The sequence below is a fragment of the Motacilla alba genome, chromosome 13 (assembly GCF_015832195.1).
Source record: "Motacilla alba alba isolate MOTALB_02 chromosome 13, Motacilla_alba_V1.0_pri, whole genome shotgun sequence".
In the NCBI taxonomy this organism is placed as follows: Eukaryota; Metazoa; Chordata; class Aves; order Passeriformes; family Motacillidae; genus Motacilla; species Motacilla alba.
This window is the reverse complement of record NC_052028.1, coordinates 17,194,251-17,213,682: the sequence shown is the minus strand read 5'-3', so window position 1 is coordinate 17,213,682 and position 19,432 is coordinate 17,194,251. Positions and strand designations below refer to the sequence as shown.

General features: G+C 50.0%; 3 protein-coding genes across 4 annotated transcripts; 1 reads left to right on the top strand and 2 right to left on the bottom strand.

The window, feature by feature from the left end:
* The first annotated feature begins 7 nt into the window (after nucleotides 1-7).
* C1QTNF2 (C1q and TNF related 2) lies at nucleotides 8-14,777 on the top strand. Its single transcript, XM_038150477.1, has 6 exons — nucleotides 8-478; nucleotides 1,319-1,628; nucleotides 5,809-5,939; nucleotides 9,359-9,842; nucleotides 12,467-12,715; nucleotides 13,854-14,777. Exons 5-6 carry the CDS (start codon nucleotides 12,475-12,477, stop codon nucleotides 14,465-14,467), a joined length of 855 nt encoding a protein of 284 aa, XP_038006405.1. The 5' UTR covers nucleotides 8-478; nucleotides 1,319-1,628; nucleotides 5,809-5,939; nucleotides 9,359-9,842; nucleotides 12,467-12,474; the 3' UTR covers nucleotides 14,468-14,777.
* On the bottom strand, nucleotides 1,622-5,561 carry GDF9 (growth differentiation factor 9). 2 transcript variants are annotated; one of them, XM_038150464.1, is made up of 2 exons: nucleotides 4,768-5,561; nucleotides 1,622-3,737 (listed from the first exon to the last, which is right to left on the bottom strand). In XM_038150464.1, the coding sequence occupies exons 1-2, from the start codon at nucleotides 5,498-5,500 to the stop codon at nucleotides 2,803-2,805; spliced, it is 1,668 nt and encodes a 555-aa protein (XP_038006392.1). In that variant the 5' UTR covers nucleotides 5,501-5,561; the 3' UTR covers nucleotides 1,622-2,802. The 2 variants fall into 2 exon arrangements, with proteins under 2 accessions (XP_038006392.1, XP_038006393.1); XM_038150465.1 differs by having other exon boundaries at nucleotides 1,622-3,734.
* A 149-nt stretch (nucleotides 14,778-14,926) lies between the features above and the next one.
* Nucleotides 14,927-17,567, bottom strand: FABP6 (fatty acid binding protein 6). Its single transcript, XM_038150487.1, has 4 exons — nucleotides 17,008-17,567; nucleotides 16,017-16,192; nucleotides 15,499-15,588; nucleotides 14,927-15,322 (listed from the first exon to the last, which is right to left on the bottom strand). The coding sequence occupies exons 1-4, from the start codon at nucleotides 17,072-17,074 to the stop codon at nucleotides 15,269-15,271; spliced, it is 387 nt and encodes a 128-aa protein (XP_038006415.1). The 5' UTR covers nucleotides 17,075-17,567; the 3' UTR covers nucleotides 14,927-15,268.
* Between the last annotated feature and the right edge of the window lie 1,865 nt (nucleotides 17,568-19,432).

The window sequence follows — 19,432 nt, the reverse complement described above, 5'->3', positions numbered from 1 at the left end:
GCGGCGAGCCCGCCAAAAATAAATAATGGAGAAAAAACACTAATGTGTGGCGATTGTGGAGCTCCGATGGAAAATAAATAACGGTCTGAGGAAAAAAACACTGCTGTGTGGCGATTGTGGAGCTCCGATGGAAAATAAATAACGGTCTGAGGAAAAAAACACTGCTGTGTGGCGATTGTGGAGCTCCGATGGAAAATAAATAACGGTCTGAGGAAAAAACCACTTCTATGTGGCGATTGTGGAGCTCCGATGGACAATCTGAGGGAAAAAAAAACACTTTTGTGTGGCGATTGTGATGCTCCGATGGACAATCTGAAAACCCCACTTTGGTGTGGCGATTGTGGAGTTCCGATGGACAATCTGAGGGAAAAAACCCACTTTTGTATGGCGATTGTGGAGCTCCGATGAACAGCAGAAGTGTCTGAAGCAGAAAATCGCGGAATTATGGAAGAGTTTGCGCTGGAAAAGGCTTTTAAAGGTTAAATATCCCGCCACATCCCCCCCACGCCTCAATGAGCATCATAAACAATATTGGAATTATTATTAGAATGTATGAGACACCTACCACATGCTATTAGACTATTAGATATCCTCAATATTACTGGAATTATTAATAGAGTCTATAATTATTATACTATATTAGACATACTCCATATGATTGAATTATAGAATATATTCAACATCAAACTTATTTAAATTATTGTTAGAATATATTAGAGATCTTCAACATTATTGCAATTATAATTAGAGTATATTAGAATTATAATAGTATATCAGCTTCCACATTAATGGATAATTATTAGGATTACTATAATATAAACAATCATCTTCCAAATAACTGAAACTTTTAGAAGATACTAGAATTGTTAGGCATATTTAACATTATTGGAATTATTATTAGACTAGATGAGATGGTTAGAATATTAGACATTTTCACCATTATTTGAATTATAATAGAATTATTAGACCGTATTAGACATTTTCAACTTTATTTGGCTCATTATGCTATATTGGACATATTTGCCATTATTTAAACTAATATTACATTATATTAGATTTATTAGAATTTGTTAGAAATATCTTCAGCATTGTTGGAATTATTGTTAGAATATATTAGGTTCAACATTATAGGAATTATTATAATATATTACACATATTTAATACAGTATTATTGGAATAATTATACTATATTAAAGATGATACCCATTAATGGACTATTGAAATATATTAGGATTATTGGACTACACCAGACATTTCACCATAATTAGAAGGAAACATTGTCTCAGGAAACAATTCCATTTATTTTCTTTTCTGGCAGGTGAGCAAAGCCAAATTCCCGGAGTTTGAAGGGAAGAGCAGGAGCGATACAATCCAAACTCCCCCAGTGCTGGCAGCAGGATGGTTTTCTGTGACACCAGGATGCTGTTTTGAGCTTTTGGTGTCAGCCACTTTGATTTCAGCAGGCAGAGGCTGCTCCTCACCTTCAGGGCAGCTTTGTGCTCCAGGAGCTCTCCAGACACCCCGCCATCCGTGGGTTCAGTGCCCAGGTGAACCAGCAGAGTGACCCCACGCAGCAGCCCCTGCCCTGCCAGGCTGGATTCCCAGCTCTGGAAGCGTCAGGACCTCAGGTAGGGGCTGGGTGGGTGGCTGAGTGCAGAAAGTTACAGCATTTATTTATTAACCCAGCAGCAAGTCAACGTTAAAGAATGTTCTGAACAAGTTTTACAAGACAGTGCTGCTCCACAGCCTTTAATTAACAAACAAACAAGAAAAATCCCCACTAAAGCGGAGAGGTTTTGTGTATGGACCCCAAGTCCAGGAGGAGAAGATAAATCATAATAAATCAATTACAGTAAACATTTGGTGTGAAAGCATCTAGAGTTGAGGCACTTGTTACCCACAGTTCCATTGTGACAGGAAACAAAGCTGCAGCCCCGCATTTCAGAGTATTAAACCCACTGAACAGCATTTACATCAACACATTTGAGGCTTTTAGAAGCCATTTTGGGGGATTAGGGTTTTTAAACAAATCTTCCTACTACAGAAGGCAGTGGCAGTGTGGCTCCAGTGGAAAATCCTCTGCCCTCACCCCATGGACAGCGGCTCCTTGTTCTTGAATCAAAGGAAGCCTCACCTGATGCCAATTGTTACCAAAATAGTGCTTTGATTTAAGTGTTCACAAATTACCCACAGCTGCCCTCAAATTCTTACCCTTCTTTTAGCTGAGAAAGCCCAAAGAGTGCAACAGAGGAAAAGCAAAAAACAACCTGTTAATCTTTATAGAACTGTGATGAAGGGTTTTGTCACCCTGCTTGGAAGAGCTGGAATGTGGTAGGGGAAGAGAATGAAAAACTGAAGAAATAATTCTGACATTAAAGACCTTCTCCCCTTCCTGATCATGGCTGGAGATGCCACACGCAAGGTTTCTGTAGAGGCAGAGTAGCAGGCACTGCATGTCAGGGTATGCGTGATAGCCCTTTATTTTTCTCTTTTTTTTTTTTAAATCTGTAATAAAGCAGCTTAAAAATAGACATTTAGTAGTTGAAACCTTTCCCCCATTTTAAATGCAAAATTCTCCCAATAAAAAGACACTATTTACATTTAATTGCACATTCTAGAAAGGCCGAGTGAGTACAAAAACCAGCGCTCTGATGTGAGCCCCCTTCTGTTAACTCCATGTTAAATCCCAGCTCCCGGAGTTACAGCAACACTGCTCAATCACAGCTACAGCACCTTGGGAATGCAAAACTAAAACCCGTGTTCGTGTTCGGGGGTGCAAGCCCAGCCCCAGGCAGAGCCCCGCTAGCGGCAGGTGCACTTGGTGGCGATCATGTCCTCGTACTCCTTGTAGGCGATGGAGCCGTCGGGCTCGATGGTCAGCACGCTGAGCGGGCTGTAGGCGGCCGGCACGCACGAGGGCCTGGGCACCGAGGGGTCCAGCCGCTCGTAGATGAGGGTCTGCACCATGGTGTGCACCGGGGAGCCGTAGCGGTGGCCCAGGGCGCGGGGACAGTCCCCCCGGCAGAACTGGGGGCTGTAGCGGTGCGGGGCGATGATCCAGCGGTCCCAGCGCAGCTGGCTGAAGCTCAGGCGGAAGCTGTGCAGCTCGCACTCGTGCTGAGGGAACGCAAACTGCTTCAGGTACTCGCTCAGGTTGTGAGGCGAGGTGGCCGGGGCCGCTTTGGGATTCTCGTTCCTTCGCTGGCGAGAGGCCCTTTTACCCTGGGGATTGCCTCGTCCTTCGTCACCCCTTGGAGGATCTGCCAGCGCGCCGCTGCTTTTCCTCCCGTGCCCCAGTGAGCTCCCCCGGTGATAAGCTTGCTCGCTGGTGTCGTTCAGGTACAGCAGGAGGGAAGGGGGAACCAGTGTCACATTAACAGCGTTTTCCAGTTTCGTGCTCCCTTGTGGGTCACCCGTCAGACAAGTGAAGTTCAGAGCCATGTGGATGTTCCTCCTGTTCGTAGCAATCAGAGGCTGCAGGAAAGAAGTCACATCCATCTCCACCCATTTGCGTTTCCTAACGTCAAAGTGCAGGCTAAAAGCTAAAGAGTGGGAAATGCTGGGACAAACTTGGCTGGAAAAATCATGTTCCTTAAGGGATAAATGGCATATGCAGGTAATGGAAGAGGAAATGGGAACAGATGTGTCAAAGGAATAGAGCAAGACAGACTTGAGTAAGTGCTCCAGAGCAGTAACACGATCCAAGCTGAAGAGTAAATCCACCGAGTGAACATCTCCTGGGAAGGGAAACAGATTCCTGTAGTGTTAGTGTGTCTTGTTTTTTCACCTAGACATAAATACTGTTGTAGTGGGTAAGTAAAAATTATTCAGCAGCATAAGAAAACAATTTCAATGCCCTCCCTTATATCTACTGTGTGAAATTTCTACTTTGGTCACAGACATAAGAGTTAAAAATTAAGAAATTTTAAAAAACCAAAAAAAATCCCTGATTTTAACAGTTATTAGGATTCATTTCTTTAAAAGAACCAGCACAGGAGGAAGTCAGCTGGTGTCTCTTTAGTGCTGGAGTGAGGTAACAGGAACTAAACACTCCAGATGATACAAACCACGAACTCCACCTCAAAGGGCTGTTCCTGTGCAGCAGCACAATGCTTGTGTTTATCTTTCTAGTGAAAAACCCGAGTCAGGAGAGCTCAGGTCACCTCAGCTGGATTAACAGCCAACCATTTCTAGGTGCTGTTGTTGTATCAGCCCACATTTAAGGAAGCCAGAGAAGCACCATGTTACAGTGTGCCCAGCCTGAGTTATCAGTAATTCTACTCTTCCCTTCAGGTTTTGGTCATGATTCTTCTCTAGCAAATGTACCGGGCAAGGAGAGGAGTCTGGCAGTGGGTTCTGGCAGTTTGGTGCAAGTCTCATACCAGTCTTGCAGTTCTTTGAAAAAAGGAAAGCCAAGATGGGCTGTAGAAGGAAACATACTGCCCATTATGCCTCAACATTTTTTCCACTTTTCTTACTTCACTTTGATCTGCTTGTGGCTTTTCCTGACTCATGAGGAGATGAGTCAGCCTGAAACATCAGCACGTCTGATACATACCACTTGTGTGGTGTTCCCCAGCCTGCAAAGTCTGTACCTAATGCCACTCCAGGAGAAGTAGGCTGTGAAAAACTCCCCCAGTTTAGGAGAAGAGCCTCCAGGACTAAAATAGCAGCAGCTCTGGAGGAAGGAGGTATTTTTACCAGGTGCTGCCGGCACGGGACACGCAGAAACCCCGCGTGCCCTCGGCAGCAGCGCCGCACACCTACCTTTCCCCAGGGCCGCGGGGCTGTGCTCGCACTCCCAGCACGGCGTGAAGAGCCGCACCGTGTTATACAGGCGGCCTCGCTGCGCCTTGGGGATGCCGTCCCTGGTGGCAGACATCCTGTACAGCCTCTTCATGTACCGAAGCGCCCTGGAGTCCGGCTGCAGCCGCGGCGCCTCGCTGTGCCAGCCCCGGGGGCCGCGGTCGTGCAGCACCTTGAGCAGGGGGGGCAGCAGGGCGTGGGCCGGTGCCCCACCTTGGGGCAGCTGCAGCCCCGCGCTGAGCCGCCCGGCAGCGTCCTCAGGAGCTGCCAGAAACCCGGGGGCCTCCGCAGAGCCCCCCCGGGCCCTGGAGCGGGGCGAGCGCTGGGTGCCAGCAGAGAGCCAGGGCAAGCAGCAGTACAAGCAAACACAGATCCTCCAAGTGCTCTCCATGCTCTTGAGGGCTGCAGATGAAAAGTGACCTCCCCTCAAGTATTCGAGGAAAAACAAGAGTGCCTGAGCCCCATCCCTTATATAGGTTGCAGCTGAGGAATGTGAGGGAGGTTTCCTTCTGATTAGGAAACAAAGAGGAAGATCTGCAGCTGGTCCCTGAAACCACAGGTTCAGTGCAGTTGGGCTAAGCCTTGGCCCTGGAAGCTTATTGTAAAGAAATCCTAATTCTGCATTAACCTTTTTCACATGGGAAATTACAGGCTGGGAGTGAGTGCCAGCCCGCAGAGGGAGCTGGGGAGGCATCAGTGTTGCCTGCTCTAATTAATCCTGGTTTATTTGCAGGAATATATAAAGCTAAATATTACTGCTCTTAGCCTTTGGCCTCGCTCCATGTGCTGGTGGAGAATTTTTACCAGCTCTGAGCTGAATGAGCAACCCAGCTGCTCTCTGGGTATAAAGTTGTGGGTTTTGTTAAGGAAGGAGGTTTGAGGCTGCTTTGAGAGCATCTCACAGGTGGCTTAATTTAGGGGTTACATCAGATGTTGCCTCCCTTGCCTTGGTGTGCTGCAGTGGAAAGCTGAGTTTGCCAAGCTTGTTACTATTTCTTTCAGCTTCCCTGGTGTATTTTCCTGCCTGACAAGCTCTTGTTTACAAGCTGGAGAGCAAAGAAAGCCCTGAAGAATCAAAAATTGTGAAAAAATTGAGAGTCTGCTGGTGTTACCTGCCCTGTTTGCTGCCTGAGGTGAGGTTTGAGGTCACCTGCTGCACACCAGATTTGAGTTATTTTTTCAGAATTTTTTTATACTGGTCCTTCTTGCAGGATCTCTGCCATGGGGTTTTAGTTGTGGCTGTAAGGTAGGAGTAGGGAAATTGTTTCTCATTTTGTTGGTGTCTTCTTTATTTTATACTATTGTTGGATGGGTTACGGTGCAAGTCTGCTGCTGCAGACATCAGAGCAGAGGGACTGGAGGTTTTTTGTGATTGGGAAATACAAGGTGTTTTCAGGAATCCCTTCTTGTCTAACTATGTTATTTGGTATCAAGGCAGGGGCCAATTGTGGTGAGTCAAAAAGGTTGCTGAATTTACTTTGAATTACAGAATTTACTGAATTTACTTTGAATTATTAATAGAAGGTATGTGGAACAAAAAGCAATAACCCCAAGCTTCACACAGCATCTGCTCAGTGCTGGCAGTGGCTCGCTGGTGATTGGGCTGGTTCCCATTTCCGTCTTCCCAAAATAAGCTCTATTTATTTTTATCTTAATGGGTCAGGGCTGCAGCTCCTAAGCAGAGCTAATGGTCTCAAGGGCATCCTTTAAGTTTAAACAGGGTTTTGACTCATTTTTATGGGGACTTTTGGAGAGGGACAATCACTCTCTGTAGGCTGCTTACAGACCTCCAAACTGCTTTTATGCAGGGCAATAAAAATTACTCAAAGCATCATTCCACAGTAAGACTGGAGGCCTGTTTGGTGGAAAAATGCTTCTTCCTTCCCATTAGTATCTCCCCCAAACCCCAACGCACTGACACTCCTCTGTGGTGAGGCACACTCCCATTGTTACTGCTGGGTTTTAAGCTGCCTCCAGCCTCGGTGTGAATTTCAGCTCTTCTGGCATTTGCTGAATCATTTTATTTGGTTACAAAGTCGTGGCTGCAAGGTCAGTGCCTAACAATGAAACCGGTGAGTTCTCAGGAGGTAAACAAGGGGAAATCCTTCCAGGCTGGGACACAGCCCTGTCCTGGGCTGGCAGCTGATGGTTACCCACATTGTGGCACTCCCACTTCTCCCCCACAGCACGTGCACAGCAACAGCAAAGGGTGAATGAACCTTTAGGTGACTTTGTCCTGCAGGATTAGGGATGGCAAACCAGATATATTTATATAGAAATAAATGATTTATCACGCTAGTGATAGGAATAAAAAGGCCTTATACAGAATTATTTGCTACCTAGAATGGGTAGCCAGAACTACTAGTATAGTACAGTGCACTGGTTTTGAAGCAAAACTGAAGCATTTATGTTAAAGCAGTCATATTGAGGCAATTATGCTAAAGACAGCAAAAAGCATTAGCTAGAGAATGGTGTTACTCATCCAGACCAATGACTGTGGGCAAATCTCTTTGGCTCAGCCCTGAGGAGTGGCCTTGAGGGGTGTCCCCACTGCAGGGAGGAATCTCCACACACTCTCCAAGAGGAGAAAACCCTCTGTTAAACAGTGGGCCTGGGCTGTCAGGCAGATGTGTCTGGGCCAGCTGTGCCAGCTCAGCAGCTTTGGGTGAGGTGTCAGTAGCATCGCTTGTTTGTTCCTTTATCAGGCACTTTATCTTCTGCCACATTTTCACCTGGCTCTCAGGATGTTTAACTTTGGGATCCATGGCTCAGGCTGCTTTTAGCATTATTCACCCCAAAAGCAGCATGAACACCTTCTCCACTCACTGACAGCTTTTCAAGCAGAGCACTGTTTGAGTTGTTTCCCCCCCAACTCCAGGCAGAGCATCCTGAGCAGGGACTGCACCCCCAACCCACACCTGTCCCTGAGCCAGCCCCCCTTCCCTGGGGACACCGGGGGAGTCACAGCACAGAGGCTTCTGCTAAAAAGCAGCACAGAGGGGACAAGATCTGCTGTTATGTCCCCCACAGTGTCTCACTGACACAAAAAGTACTGAGCACGAGTCTCAGGCTGCTCTGATTCCCTGTGCAGTTTGTTTATTTAACAACTTGTGCTGCCAAGTGTTCTCAGCAGCGCTGTCTGGGACCCCGGTGGAGCCTGGCCTGGCTGTGCAGCACAGACAGATTTTCCATCTGCCCAACAGGAGCTTCCCAGCAGTTTCTCCCCACGCTGCTGAACCAGGTCAGGCTCTCACTGCCTTCCCCATGCTGCAGACCTGGGCACAAAACCACCCTGAACTGTGAATTGCCTGCTCCTGCCTGGAGCTGCCTGGCGGGATTGCTGTGTGTCCTCTCATCCCTGGCCCGCGTCACACCCATCCCAAAGCACAGGTGCCATGGGGTAGGGGCAGGGTCAGCAGAGGAGCTGTTCCTTTTCCACACCATCTGAGGAAACCACTGTGCCTTCCCAGGCCCATCCCACTGGCACAGCAGCGAAGCCCAGGGAAGCTCTCACTGGGTTTCCTATTTCACATGCAGTTCCTCGAACCTTTGGGCCCACACCCAGGCAGAGGGGCCCAGCTCGAGATCCGGGTTCTTACAAATTCACAGAAACAGGCAAAAAGTGAGAATTTCTATCTGACCCATTTCCAGAGCAGCCCTCGGAGCAGTGTCTGGGTCTGTCCCAGCTGTGCTCACCCAGTGCCAGAGGGGAGCCAGCTTTTCTAGAAGAGCCCTTTTCCCAGGGAAATGCAAAACTGATGAGTGCACGGGTTTGGGAACAGCTGTTCCCCTGGAGGTTGTTCAGTGCCAGGGAGCTGGGGCAGGGGCTCTGCAGGAGCTCTGTGGGACTGTCAGCACAGCACGGAAACAGCCCTGTGCTTCCTCAGCCAAATGTTCCCAGTCCTCCCAGGAGCATCTAAACTGGCCCCAGCTCACAAAGCCGACTGTGTACAGACTTCGTTTTTATGGTAGATCTGTTCCCACCAAGTGCCAAAAGCAAGCACAGGGGAAAGCTTAAAAATAAACCACGACAGCTCTGAGAAGGATGAATTTGGGCAGAGCAAGGAATGACAATTCCAGCATTCTCCTGATCAGCTGATGTTCTGCACTGAGCAGAAAGGATTTGCTGGCTGCAGGGCAGGGTTTGGAGCCCTGCCACCAGGCACACGCCTGTCCCACGCCCATGAGGGATCCTGCTGGGGCCCACAACCAAAGATGAGTCTGGTCAACACCAGCCCTGGGAGCATCCCAGAGCGTCCTGCTCCAGCCTCAGCCGCTGCTCCTGCTGTTCCTGCCTTACCTGAAGCAATTGCTGGGGGGTTGTAATTACTTTCCAAGCTTCAAACAAAATCCCAGTCCTTTCCCAAGACAGAAGCATTTCTGCCCTGCCATTGTTGTATTTTGTAGTGCACATCAGCCTGAAGAAGTGCTGAGGTACAAATTTGCATCTGCAGAGCTGCTGCTTCATGGTTGTGTCCTTAAATTCAAGCCTGGAGTGATTCAAGTGGGTTTCCACCCCTAGGACAAGATTTTCTTCCCTTTAATGCTCCAGGATAAAGTGTGAATGTTGTTCCCCAGTTGGATCAGCGTTACCCATTCCCTGCTTGTGTGGGCAGCGACTGCAGCAGAGAGGGGCAGCAGCGATCAGAAAGGATCCAGGCAGCCCCTGAGCCTTTCCTGCAGGGCTGTGAGGGAGAGGGAGAAAGGGAAAAGCTCCCCAAACATCAAGAGCTTTCCAGCCACATGTGCGTAAAAATCCCTTCCCGTGCCACGTGACCGAGGAAGAGGCACAGATCCATTACACAATAATAAAAATATGCCTTTGGCAACACGGAGCCAAAGTGGAGCTGCTGCAGGGAGCACAAACTACGCACGAGAAGGAGTAAAACGGGAATAAAAAGGACCAAAGTCAATCCTGCACAGCCCTCCCAGGACCTGCTGTGGCAGGACGGGGCTGTGGATCTGCAGCAAAACATCTGCCTGAAGCCCTGGGGGCTGCCAGCGCCTGTCAGGATCTCACTGAGGAGATCAGGCTGGTGAGTAGATCCACTTTTCCTTTCTCTGCCTCTCCCTCCTCCTAACCTTAGCTTTGAAAACTTCCCAAATAAGGTCTAAGTCACTGAGCACTCAGGTTTCCAGAGCCTGCACAGGAATCCATAAAGGCAACAGTTGCCAGTTAAAGAAATAACACCATGAGGGAAACATTCCTCAGCTTTTGCTGGGAGCTCCCACCTCCTCCAGCCTGTCCCTGCACTGGGCAGCTGCAGACGGGTTTGAGCTCGGGGTTAGGAAGGGTTTGGCACAGCAATTCCTGCTGTTTCTGCTCCAGGCTAGGGAAGGTTTGGCACAGCAATTCCCAGTGCCTGCAGCCAAGGACACAAGGTGCATCCTCTGCTTTCCCTCCTTTGCGCAGCAGCAGGGAACACATCAAACCCCTGTTGGTGTAAGTGCTTCCCTGGCTCCTATCAGTTAAATCTACCCATTTCCTGTGTTCTGTCACTGCTGTCACACCTGATTTCACCGAAATCAGCCTCACACCCAAGAGCTCCTTTTGCTTCCACCCCGGGGACGCTGCAGGGCAACCTCCAGAGCTGAGAATTAGGCTCATGGGGATAATGATTATCCTGAAGATTAATTAAGACACCTTGAGGTACACTAGGAAATTGTGAGGCAGATAGATGAATGTTTTATTTGAGAAAGCCTCAAATACTGAAAGGAAATAGAGAAGAAGGTCACGGTGTTCACTCACTGCTGGGTGCCCTCATCCTGCTCCTGCCTCCCTCCAAGCAGCAATTCCCTCAGTTTCCTATTCCCACCACCACATGGCGCAGGGTGGCTTCACTGGCCAAAAAATCATCATCACTGCACGTGCCACCAAACCCTGCATCTGGCAACCCTCAGGGATTTTCCTCTGGGATTTCAGCCCAGCTGCCCTGGGAGCAGCAGAAAGTACAGCTGATCCCGACTCTTCCAGGCAGGATCTTTTCTTACAGAAACACTTCTTTAATGCACAACAGGCGTTGGTCACGGCCCAAAGGTCTCTAACCCTGGTGACAAAGCCATTGGTTAAAATGTCATTGGAAAATCAGCCCTGCTGCTGCACAGCCTCCTGTGCTGGGCTGGCTGCCCACACCACGGAGAGGGGAGATGCTGATCTGCTTCCAATTTGCTTTTTGGAGCTCATCGGACCTTCTACATCGAGGAACAATTTTCCTTTTAAGGTGGAACAGCATGAGGTTTGTTCTCTTTCAAAAAGATTTCTTGAAGAGGTTATTTATAGATGTTCTTGTGGATGTGGTGGTGCTCTGCATCCCACACACATTGCTGGGGTATGGGATGAAGTGTTCTTGTGGAGCTGTTAATTAGCACCAGCTCTGGAGCTGTGCCAGAGCACAGCCCCAGCTACTTGGATACTCCCCACTTCTCCAAGTACTGGTCCCACAAACCTCCCGGCCTCTGGGGATTTTGTTTGCCACTTTTTATCCCATTGGGTCAATGAGCTGGGTTGTCTCAAGGTATCAGAAGTGATTATGGTAAGAAACTGTCACAGGAGGAGCTGCTCTCCCACCCTCTGCTCCTTCTCACACCTTTCTCATCCTCGTGAGGCATTCCCGGCTTTTCTCCAGGTTATGCTCCACAATGACATTTCTCCCTGCCACAGCTTGTGAGTCACATCTATCTCCAGACACCTCTCACTGCTCTGCTCCGTTGGAGGGGCTCCTGGGAAGCAGGGATGGAGCTTGCCTTGTCATCTCCCACTCCACAGGCATTTTGTTTCCTTCCCATGAACTCAGAAGCCTTCATTCAACCTTCCACACGAACACTGGGTGGTGTTCTCCGTCTCACAAGTCCATTAAAACAACCAGCGGCAAATCAGAGCTGAAGAACCAAAGGGCTTAAGCAGCCAGATCCAGCCCTGGGTCTGGTTTGCATTTCCCTCTCCTCTGCATGTTCTTAATTATAATATCACAGAACTGGGGGCTCCTGCTGAGCATAAATATGTAGGATCAGCTGGCTGGATTGGGAGCATCTAAATATGCATTTCCACCCCTCAGGAGCTGAGAGCAAGATGAGAGCTAAGGCCAACATGGAATTTAGCCAGTGCTTTAAGCATCTTATTTCCAGTGCAGGGGTTGCACATAACAGTACTGGGGAGCTGCTGAAGCTGAGCTGCAGTGGGGAAGGGGATGAAGCTCAGCTCATCCGACAGGCAAAAGGCACCAAGGCCTGGCCCAAAGCCTGCCCACCTCTCTTCTGGGTCCTGCCCTCATCTCATGATGGGCTTTGTGCTTTGAAGAAACCCCAGCGACCCAACCACGGGCAGGTCATGCTGGGGATGCTCATACCAAACCCCTTCTCTTTCTTTCTGCACCCCTCTGCTGTTGCTCTTGGTGTTTTGGGGGAAAAGAGGCTCAGGGAGCAAAATGAAATGAGGCATGGCCACAGACACAGACTTGGGGAAGAGTAAGTTTAATAAAAATATTGGTCTGAACTAGAAAGCTCCGTGAGCCAAGTCCCTGGAATCACATCACCCCAGAGCAAACAGCTCCCCCACCCTGCCAAGACAAGCCAAATAATTTCCCATTTTCGTGCAAGTTTCTGCACCACCCGTGCCAGCGGTGCCCACAGGCTGCTCCCTCATCCCATCTGCTCCCCACAGGCTGTGCCATGATCTCGGCTGTGCTGCTCCTCTGGACCGTGCCCTGCGTGGCAAACCACATCCTGGGGGGCTTTGCCAAGCGGGAGCTGCAGGAGGGTGCCCAGCTGGCCTGCAGCCTGCCAGGGCCCCCCGGGCCCCCCGGGCCCCCCGGCGTGCCCGGCACCCCCGGCACCGTGGGCAGGATGGGCTTCCCGGGCAAGGACGGCAAGGACGGCCAGGACGGGGACAAGGGCGAGCACGGCGACGAAGGTAAGAGAGAGGCGCTCGACATGCCAAGGGAAGGGTGGCAGCGGTGGGACAACAGCCCCTCCACAGCTCCGCCTCATGGCAAACTCCTCCGAGCGTCCCGCTTGTCGAGGGGCTCCAGACTCTCACCGCGTCCCGACAGCTGCAGTTTGTGCTGGCTGCATTTTGTGACGCAGCGAGGCTTGCCCTGCGCTGCTCAGGGCTCCCGGGAGCGGACAAGGAGCTGCTCTCAGCTCCTGCTCCCGGGAAAACCAGAGCCACGCGGGAAAAGGCAGCGTGGGCTGCCCTGGGCGCTGGAACCGGACAGGCGCTGGCCGTGCCGGACCGAGCGCGGAGCGCAGGGCAGAGGCGGGGCTGTGCCCGAGCCAGAGGAGCAGGAGCAGCCCCGAGCACAGCAGACATTTCCCTCTGCCACACTAGAGAGCACTCCTGCCTCAGCAACGCCGGCGAGCCCAGCCTGCGGCTGCCTGCCTCCTCCCTCCCCTCACCGGGAATCTGGAGAGCAGATTTCCAGCTCAGCTGCATTTCGATCTGCTCTTGCTAACAGCAGGTCAGGAGACACTGCATAAATCCTCACGGTTTTGCTCAAATCAGATCCCACCGAGCCAGAATCACTGCCAGTCCAGCTTCTTTTCCTTCTCAAGGCAGCCCCTGCCCCTGGTGTTTGCTGGTTCATCCCCCAGCTGGGCTGGGCTGGGCTTTTTACCACATCTAGGCTTACTTTTACCTTGTTTTTGTACAGTCTCATGCTAAATGTGAAAAAAAAAAAAAAAAAACACAGAAGAAGGAAAGACATGAGATCAAAAGTATTCACCTGCTCAAACTGAACCTGCCCCACTATAAAACCCAAACATTTAAAGCTTGTTCTGTAATTCCTCCTTTTTCTCAAGTGAGCCAGATAGTGGAATCAGTCTCTTAGTCCTTAAAAAGGACAGAGTTCCACTGCTACCACACCAGCTCCCTGCTACCCCCCTGGTCAGTCAGTCCAGCCTCTGGTGGGATTTCATTGGGATTCTCACACCAGCAATGGCTTCCTCCTAAATGAAATCCCTGCTGCAACGCTCCAACCCCCTTCCACTGCTGTATCAGCTCTTTCCCTCAAGAGTGATAAGAAAACCTGATAAGATCATTTGTCTTCCAGGTCCCCAGGGCAGAACAGGAAACCCTGGCAAGCCAGGCCCGAAGGGGAAAGCAGGAGCCATTGGCAAGGCAGGGCCCCGGGGGCCCAAGGGTGTCAAGGGCAATCCCGGGAAGAACGGGGCCCCGGGGAAGAAGGGGCCCAAAGGGAGCAAGGGGGACCCGGGGCTGCCGGGACCCTGCAGCTGCGGTGGCAGCAAGGCCAGGTCTGCCTTCTCGGTGGCCGTGTCCACCAGCTACCCCAGGGAGAGGCTGCCCATCAAGTTCGACAGGATCCTGATGAACGAGGGAGGACATTACAACGCTTCCAGCGGGAAGTTCATCTGCAGCATCCCAGGGATTTACTACTTCACCTACGACATCACCTTGGCCAACAAGCACCTGGCCATCGGCCTGGTCCACAACGGCCAGTACCGCATCAAGACTTTTGATGCCAACACTGGGAACCACGACGTGGCCTCTGGATCCACCATCCTGGCGCTGAAGCAGGAGGATGAGGTGTGGCTGCAAATCTTTTACTCGGAGCAAAATGGGCTCTTTTACGATCCCTACTGGACAGACAGCTTATTTACTGGATTCTTGATTTATCCTGACCAAGATTATCTCAATGAAGTGTAGGAGGAGAAACTGTGGGGGAAAAATAGGAAATGGGCCTCAGTCCAACAAAGTATGGCTTTACGAGGGACATGCCTGGGATTATCAGATGATTCCACATTTGCCCATGGGATTATCAGCTGATTGCACCCTGTATGGCTTATTTAGACTTTTCCACAGGGTACCAGGCTTTCAGCAGCCTCATGAATGTCTCCATCCCAAAGCCACCCATTCTGTATTCCATGACTATTCCAACATGCCATGGACGTGTAACTCAAATAGTGGTGCAGAATGCTTTGGTTATTGCATTGTTATAATAAAGCATGGAAGCCAACAGTCATTTCCTAAAGCTGAGCTGGGAAGTGCCACTGACACTGGAGATTGTGTCACTGGGTCTCCTCCCCCACACCCCAGCACAGTCCTTGTAATGGAATCGGGCTTTGCCAGCCAAAAACAGTCAGGAATTTGTCAGCCCGAGTTGTAAAATCCCTCCCAGCCCCATCAAGGCAGCTCTAACGGCAAAGGCATCTGGTCTGCACAGGAAGTGATTAAAAGGTCTTGTTCTTAAGGCTCAGGGCTCCTCTCAGGGCACAAAGTGGTGTGAGCATCAGTGATGTCCCTCAGAGCAGAGAATCAGAGTCACAGAAGGGTTTGGTTGGGAGGGACCTTAAATCTCATCTTGTCCCACCCCATCAGATATGTAGGAATGGGGTCAGCATTAACATGACATTGTTTGTAAAACCAAGAAAGAGACGAAGACAGAACTTTACTTTATTTATTTTATTGTTGGCTTTCAGTGCATTGGAGGAGACTGGCCTTGCTGCCTTAGGCAATCTTTTTGCTGGTCCTTTTGTAGACGACACCAGAAGAAGTAGAAATCTGGAACAAAGAACAACCCAAAACTTTGGTTGAGCAGTGTAATCAGAGCTCCAGAGTCCCAGGGAAACAGCCCTGGGGATGGCTCAGAGCCTGTCCTTCACTTAAGATTTTTTCCTGAATTTCAAATGTTGGGGATTCTCTTTTTTTATGAACTACTCTGGATCTGTAGCACTCACCTCTACCAGCTTCCCCCCACAGATCTCTGCAGTGTGGCGGTAGTTGGGGAAATCAGCCACAAGTTTCCCATCTTCCATTTTGACAGTTGCCTGTGAGAGAGAAAGGGGTCATGTTGCTGGGGTTGCTGGAATTTCTGTTGCCAGATTCTGTAAACACCTGCATCTGGTGCTGGAAGTTTATGAGACAGAGCTTCTGTGTTGCACAGGGCTGAAATCCGTGGGCTGCAGCTCTTGAGTGTTCACAAGTAAAACAGACACTTTTTACCTTCCAATTCCTGCAGGTTCCAGATCTGCACATCTCTCATTAACAGCTCTGAAAACAGTGCTGGCAGGCAGCCCAGGAATCAGCGGTGAGGGACTCAGGGAAGCCCAGCATGGTCTGGGCTGGAAAGGGCCTCAGAGCCCCTCATGTTCCACCCCCTGCCATGGCAGGGACACCTTCACTAGACCTGACACAGGTTTGCTTTTCACCCTAAATCCACCTGAGGCTGGGGAGCTGAAGGGCTCCATGAATTTACCTTGAACTTCTTCCCTCCCATGGTCTCCATGTCTGCCTCCTGGCCCACGGTGAAGGTGTTGGTGGTGGTGCGGCCTCCCGGGAAGTGCTGTGTCCACGTGAAGTCATTCCCGTTCTGCACCACCTCTGTCACAATCTTGCAGTTCCTTCCCATTTCAACCTTGTCACTGGGGAGACCTTCAGCAACAAAACCACAGAGTTTATCAAATCTAAGCTGAATTTAACTGAAGGATGGTGGTGGTGTGATTGTTCTCAGAGCATCTGATTTGTTGTTCATTTCTTATTTTTAATTTTTTTACAATATCAAAGCTCTGAGTTGAAATTACTGATGCAAAGAAAGATACTGGTACATTAATATGTTTGCTAAAACAAATCTTGCATTCTTTTTCCTTAAGAAACAATACGTAGGAAAAATGTACAAAGTACATAAAATATTCCCTTCTCCTTAGCCTACATATGCAATGCCTAGAGTTTCATCTGTGGGACCTTGGGCCTTTGCTATTTAGCTGCACATACCTATTTGTATATTTGCTCTTGCTCTGTAACTAGATGCACATGGAATCTTTGGACAGTTCGGGTTGGGAGGGAGCTTAAAGATCATCCAACCCTCTGCCAGGGGCAGGGACACCTTCCACTGTCCCAGGCTGCTCCCAGCCCCGTCCAACCTGGCCTGGGGCACTGCCAGGGATCCAGGGGCAGCCACAGCTGCTCTGGGCACCCTGTGCCAGGGCCTGCCCACCCTCACAGGGAAGGATTTCTTCCCAATATCCCATCTAAACCCACACCCTGCAAGTTTGAGTCCCTTCCCCCTCGTCCTGTCACTCCATTCCTTGTAGAGTCTCTCTCCATCCTTCCTGTAGCCCCTTCAGGCACTGGGAAGCCACAGCTGGGTCGCCCCAGTGTTTCTCCTCCCCAGGCTGAACACTCTCAGCTCTCCCAGCCTTTCCTCAGTATTTTTATCCAAGCCCGTGCCTGACCCCAGCCACACTCACCGATCTTCTGCACAAAGGCATCGTAGTTCTCGTCGCCCTCGAACTCGTATTTGCCTGCGAATGCCATGGCTGCCTTGGGATGAGCCTGGGAAGCAGAACAGCAGCTGGAGGGAGCAGGATGGAGCAGCTGGGCCGAGGCCTGCCTTTATAGACCAGCCCGAGCTCTCAGCCCCCCTGGCCCACACCCCTTGGAAATGGAGTTTATGGCCCTGAGTCACAGCAATGCCATCGACCTGTGTGACAATCAAGGCTATCAGGCAATTGTGCATCCTTGCCAATAAGCTGGAGATCAGCAGGAATCAAGGCCAAAGACTCAGCTTTCCTTTAGTGCAGACTTTAACAAAATTATGCATTTTTGCTTTTAAGATTTCACTGGTTTTGGATTCAGGATGGAATTAAAGCAAAATAAAAATGGACCATGCACCAGTTCTCAGCTCTGCAGAGAAAGACCTGAGGAAACTTGTGTCACCACCAGGGTTTCCTTTGCACTTTTGATATAAAAGTGGCTGTAAAATGATGTAAAATGATTCTGACTATCCCGAAAACATACGGGACACTTAGTTTGTTCATTAAAACTCCTTCAGCTTAATCCCAAGATTGCTGAACCCAATGAAAGGAAACTTCCTTTCCCATCTGGACCCCAGTGCTGAGGCCCCAGCTGTGAAGAGCAAAGCAGCACTGGCACAGGGAGCAGGGCACAGGGAGCAGGGCAGGGGTGGCACAGCCACGGGAGCCTCAGTCCTCACTGCTCTGCTCCAGAGGGACCTGCACAACCTTGGGAAGGAGGTCCATGAACCCAAGCCATAAACTCTCCTGCTCACATAAAACTCAGAGGGGACAATTCCACTGGCAGAGTAACACCAGAGGGACCTTGGGACACAGATCAAACTGGATAAGGAAAGCAGCCCAGTCCTGTGTAAAAGGAAGGAGATAATCAGATTATATGAAGGGTACTTGAGCTTTTATGCTCCCTGTCCATAAAGATCAGATTATATTGATAGCTGTTCCATGCTGAGATGCAAAAACGCTGACAGCTCTGCGTGGGCATGGACAGGAGATTCCATAATGCCATGATGTGAGCCTGCTGGTTACCAGGAGCAGCTATGCAGAAAAGCTCATTGCTGTATTTGAGTGTAGCAGATGATGTAAATTCCAAGTGTGTGGTATTTGGAGTAAGTTGTCAGAGAAGTAAAACTCTTGTGGAAGCTCATCCCCAAAGGAAAAGGTCATCCAAAGTGAGCAGTGAATTCCCTGTGCCTCCAAGTCAGCTGCCTCTGATATGCAAAACAGCCGAGTCTTCAAATGCTGCTGGGAACAGAGGGAGCTTTAAGGAGCCAAATCAAAGCCTTGGGTATCTTTACTTTGAGAATTCGCTCGCACAAAATAATAACACAGCTTTTTTGCATTCCTTTTGTCTGTGGAGTCCCCTTGCCCTTGGGTGGCTCCCAGCAGCCTCCCAGGTTTATTAACCTTTCAGAAGAGCAGCAGAAAGCCAGGGAGATTCACCCGGAGACAAAACGAGGATGAGGGAGGTAATTCCAGCAGCGACTGAGCCAGGCAGAGCCGGGCTTTGAAGTGCTTTTAGAGCCGGATTGCAGCTGGACGGGGAGCGCGGATTGAAGATGTCAGAGGGAGCCCTGCAGTTAATGACTCCCTCGAATGCCGCTGCCTGGGGAAGCCGGTGGAGCCCCGGAGCAGCCGGATCCGGCAGCTCTTCGGCAGCCCTCCTTAGGAAATGCTAATGATTATTAATTCCTCTGGCACTCAGAGTAATCATTGCTAATGAATTCAGGATGAGCTCGTTTGGCCTTAACGTGCTGGGTAATTCCAGGGGAGCCCTGTTTCGCTCGGCCTCGTTAAGTGCCCGTTTAGTCTGGTCCGAGGTGTTGCCGCTCTCCAGCCCTAAAGAGCAGAGAATCCATCACCGGAGTGGGGTTGAAATGTTACACAGCTCGGGCAGAGCTCAAAGACTGCACGGAAATGCAGCTGCCACGCTCCACAGGTGACACAGCCCGGAGCCTGTTCCTGCTCCAGAGGGGACGTGGACCTGCCTGACAAAACCAGGAAAACCTGGAGCTCACGGAATTCAGAGACAGGAACACCTGCAGAGCAGGAAGGCACAGACCTCCCAAAAATCCTGTACTTCTGGGGACTCCCTACAAGAAAATTCGATCATTTTGTGTGACAGCACTCCATCTGGAGAACCTTCAGCGTGTCTGGACCTCCAGAAAAGGAATTTCCAGAAAAACAAGACAACCAAAGGATTCATCCAGGCTGCACGGGCTGGCAGAGCCTCTGTAGGAAGGGCTTGGATCCCTCTGGTGTTCCTGATCTCCAGGTGGAACCTCAGGGGGACTGCTGAGCTCTGGGCTGGGAATTACAGAGACAGAAAACCAAACCTGGGGAAAATGTACCTGGTACCACG

What these genes read in the sequence shown, in the direction of transcription:
- GDF9 (XM_038150464.1), bottom strand. Translation starts at nt 5,500, where the DNA reads ATGCCTCCCCAGCTCCCTCTGCGGGCTGGCACTCACTCCCAGCCTGTA. An exon ending in CCCCGCGGCCCTGGGGAAAG is followed by an intron (nt 3,738 to 4,767) that starts GTAGGTGTGCGG and finishes TTCCCTTCCCAG; the next exon opens with GAGATGTTCACTCGGTGGAT.
- C1QTNF2 (XM_038150477.1), top strand. Translation starts at nt 12,475, where the DNA reads ATGATCTCGGCTGTGCTGCTCCTCTGGACCGTGCCCTGCGTGGCAAAC. An exon ending in GGGCGAGCACGGCGACGAAG is followed by an intron (nt 12,716 to 13,853) that starts GTAAGAGAGAGG and finishes TTTGTCTTCCAG; the next exon opens with GTCCCCAGGGCAGAACAGGA.
- FABP6 (XM_038150487.1), bottom strand. Translation starts at nt 17,074, where the DNA reads ATGGCATTCGCAGGCAAATACGAGTTCGAGGGCGACGAGAACTACGAT. An exon ending in TGGGAGGGAAGAAGTTCAAG is followed by an intron (nt 15,589 to 16,016) that starts GTAAATTCATGG and finishes TCTCTCTCACAG; the next exon opens with GCAACTGTCAAAATGGAAGA. An exon ending in GTGGGGGGAAGCTGGTAGAG is followed by an intron (nt 15,323 to 15,498) that starts GTGAGTGCTACA and finishes TCTTTGTTCCAG; the next exon opens with ATTTCTACTTCTTCTGGTGT.